A 3,114-nucleotide genomic window follows, 5' to 3' on the forward strand; every position below is an offset into this window, starting at 1 on the left:
AACCCACGTGGGGAGATCCTGAGCCCCCCCAAAACCCACGTGGGGAGGTCCCAGAGGCGCAGGGTGTTACCCCTGACCCCCCCAGACCCCCTCGAAACCCACGTGGGGAGGTCCCAGAGGCGCAGGGTGTTACCCTTAACCCCCCCCAGATCCCCCCCAAACCCACGTGGTGAGGTCCCAGAGGCGCAGGGTGCCGTCCCAGGAGCCGGACAGGGCGAACTGGCCGTCGGAGGAGATGACCACGTCGCTGACGAAGTGCGAGTGGCCGCGCAGGGCGCGCTGGGGGATCCCGTAGTTGGTCTCATCCCGGGTCAGCTTCCACATGATGATGGTCTTGTCTGGGGGTTGGGGGGGGACACAGAGAGGGGGTGAGTGTCAGGGGGGTCCTCCAGACCCTCCCCAGACCCCCACGCCCTTCCCCTCACGGCTTCCTCCTGTCCAGAGTCGCCCCAAGATCCTTCAGTTCTCCCTTGGATGCCCCTTTAATTCCCTCCAGTCGCCCCCTCAGGCTCACCCCAAAGGTTTCCCCCCAGGTACCCTCTTATATCCCCAACAGTCTCCCCCTTCCCGGCTCAATGGGCTCTTCCAGACCCCCCAATTCCTCCTGCAGGTCCCCCCCCAGGACCCCCAAACCCCTTCGAAACGGTCCCTCCCAGACCAACCCTCTAATGGTCCCCCCCAGGCTCCCCAAATTCCCTCCAAATGCTCCCCCCCAGACCACCCCTAACCCCCTCTAATGGTCCCCTCTCAGCGCCCCCAATCACCCCCCCGATGGTCCCCCCCCCAGCCCCCCAAATTCCCCCTCATCCCCCCCTCGCCGCCCGCACCGCGCGATGCCGACAGGATCATGTCCGGGAACTGCGGCGTGGTGGCGATCTGGGTCACCCAGCCGTTGTGGCCCTTCAAGGTGCCGCGCAGGGTCATCTGCTCCGTCATCTTGGCGGCGGGGACCCCCGGGGGGCGGCGGATTTGGGCGGATTCCGGGGGATTTCGGCGCGTTCGGGGCGCGGAGCCCTCGGAGCCCTCAGAGCGCCGCGGGCAGAGAGGGCGGGGGCGCTTCCGCCGGAAAGGGAAATGACGTCGCGCCGTACGGCAAAAAAATGGCGGCGCGCAGAGATGAGGGGAGAAAATGGCGGCGCGCGGTTGGGAGGAGGGAAGATGGCGGCGCCCGTGGGGGTGTACGGAAAGAGGAGGAACGGGGGTCCTGAGGGACTTGAGGGGGGTTTGAGAGGGACAGGGAGAGTCGTGAGGGGGGTCCTGGAGGGGCAGGGAGGGGGTTTGGGAGCATAAGGAGGGTGTTGGAGGGTGGGGGGCTTGGGGGGAGCAGGGAGGGTTTCGGAGGGCTGTGGGGGACACAGAAAGGGTCTGAGGGGGCTGTGGGGACGAGGGGGCTGCAGGAGAGCTCTGGGTCTTTGGGGCAGGATGAGACCCCTCCAAGTGTTTCATGAGCCTTTTTTTACACAAAACAACTCAAAGATCCGAGTGAGTCCCAATTCTCTTTATTTCAGGGGAATCCCCGAGCGACATCTGACCCACGACCACCGAGGTCCCACCAGACCCCCTGGACGGATCCTGGTCCTGCTCCCCCCCCCAACCCCCCCATTCCCCCCCCCAGCCCCCCCCTCCCCCCCCAGGACCCCCCCCCCCCCCCTAAGGATCCCATTCCCTCTCTGAGGATCCCATTCCCCCCCAGATGACCCCATTCTCTCCCTGAGGATCCCATCCTCTCCCTGAGGATCCCATTCCCCCCCAAGGATCCCATTCCCTCCGTGGCCATTTCAGGATCCTCTCCCTCCCGGGGCTATTTTGGGGTTTGGGGTCGGTGCCAGCTCAGCTGTCGCGGCTCCTCCGGAGCCTCTGGAGCCTCCGGGACCCCTTTCCTGGGACCAACCCCCCAAATTCGGGGTCAGGGGAGCAGCCACCGGCCAGGTGAGTCCCTTTCCCCTTCCAAAGGGGCCGGATTTGGGGGTGTTCCGTTCCCAAAAACCCTGGATTTGGGGGTGTCCCATTCCCTTTGGGGCCTTGGGAACCCGATCCGGGCCCTGGGAAGGGACAATTTGTGGTCCCTCCACAGGAAAACTTATTTATTATCCCTATTTTACCCCCTGAGGATCCCAAAAAATGAGGGAAGAGCAAAAAGAGTGGACCCTGGGAATTATTTTTGGGAAAATATCACGTGGAAATAATCAGTGCCACTTCCCTTGGTCCTTTTATTCCCTAAATCCCTGTTTTTGTCACGGTGTTTCTCCCCAGTTTGGGGCAATGGAGCAGCATTCCCAGCTTTCCCTTTTCCTGGGAATTTGGGGCTACTCCTTCTGGGAATTTGGGATATTCCTTCCTGCCCTCCCCCTTGTGGCAGCTCCTCTGGGAGTTTGGGGCTCGTGGGCACAAAAATGGGCACAAAAATGGGATTTTCCCACCTGGGGGGGGATAAAAATTCCCTCATGGAATGTCCGTCCTCGCCGGGGTGTCCCAGAAAGGGACAAAATCCCCGTCCCTGCGCCCACAAAATCCCTGATTTTGGGTCAATTGAGCCCAAAATGACTAAAAATTATGTGTTATGGGGGGGGGGTCCCATGGGGTCCATCCTGTCCCTCCTTCCCAATCCCAACCCCAGCTGTCCCCGGGAATGGGGAATTCCCACCCTAAAAACAGGGAAAAGCCTCCCCCACGCCCCTTGGGGGCTGGAATATCCCCCAAAATTCCCAATGGGCCCGGAAAAATTCCCCAGTTCTGACTCTTTTCCCTTTTTTCCCCTCAGGCCGACGGAGCTCCCGGAGCCGATTCCGGGTGGGATCGACGCCGTGATGGACCCGGGTGGGTGCAAATGGATTTTCCAAGGATCAGGTGCCAAATTCCAACCCCTTTCCCTCCTCCTCATTTCCAGGAGGGAAAATTTCCCAAATTTTACCCAAATTTCCCAAATTTCCCCCAAATTTCCCATATTCCCACCCCTTTAAATCCCCCGTTTTGCCGGTTTGGGCCTTCCCAGGGTTGTTCCCATCCCAGAAAACTGAGATTTAACGGAGTTAATTTGAATTCCCTGAGGTTTTTTCCTCTGGGAATGCTCAAAACTTACTTTGCTTTTCCCTTCTTTTTTCCTTATTTTTTTTA

At 60.3% G+C, this 3,114-nt stretch overlaps 1 protein-coding gene across 1 annotated transcript; it reads right to left on the reverse strand.

The window, feature by feature from the left end:
* Positions 1-120: 120 nt before the first annotated feature.
* On the reverse strand, positions 121-1,072 carry LOC113941197 (receptor of activated protein C kinase 1-like). Its single transcript, XM_027632355.1, has 2 exons — positions 828-1,072; positions 121-338 (listed from the first exon to the last, which is right to left on the reverse strand). Exons 1-2 carry the CDS (start codon positions 934-936, stop codon positions 136-138), a joined length of 312 nt encoding a protein of 103 aa, XP_027488156.1. The 5' UTR covers positions 937-1,072; the 3' UTR covers positions 121-135.
* Between the last annotated feature and the right edge of the window lie 2,042 nt (positions 1,073-3,114).

Source organism: Corapipo altera, unplaced genomic scaffold, assembly GCF_003945725.1.
Source record: "Corapipo altera isolate COAL_440 unplaced genomic scaffold, ASM394572v1 129927, whole genome shotgun sequence".
Lineage (NCBI taxonomy): Eukaryota > Metazoa > Chordata > Aves > Passeriformes > Pipridae > Corapipo > Corapipo altera.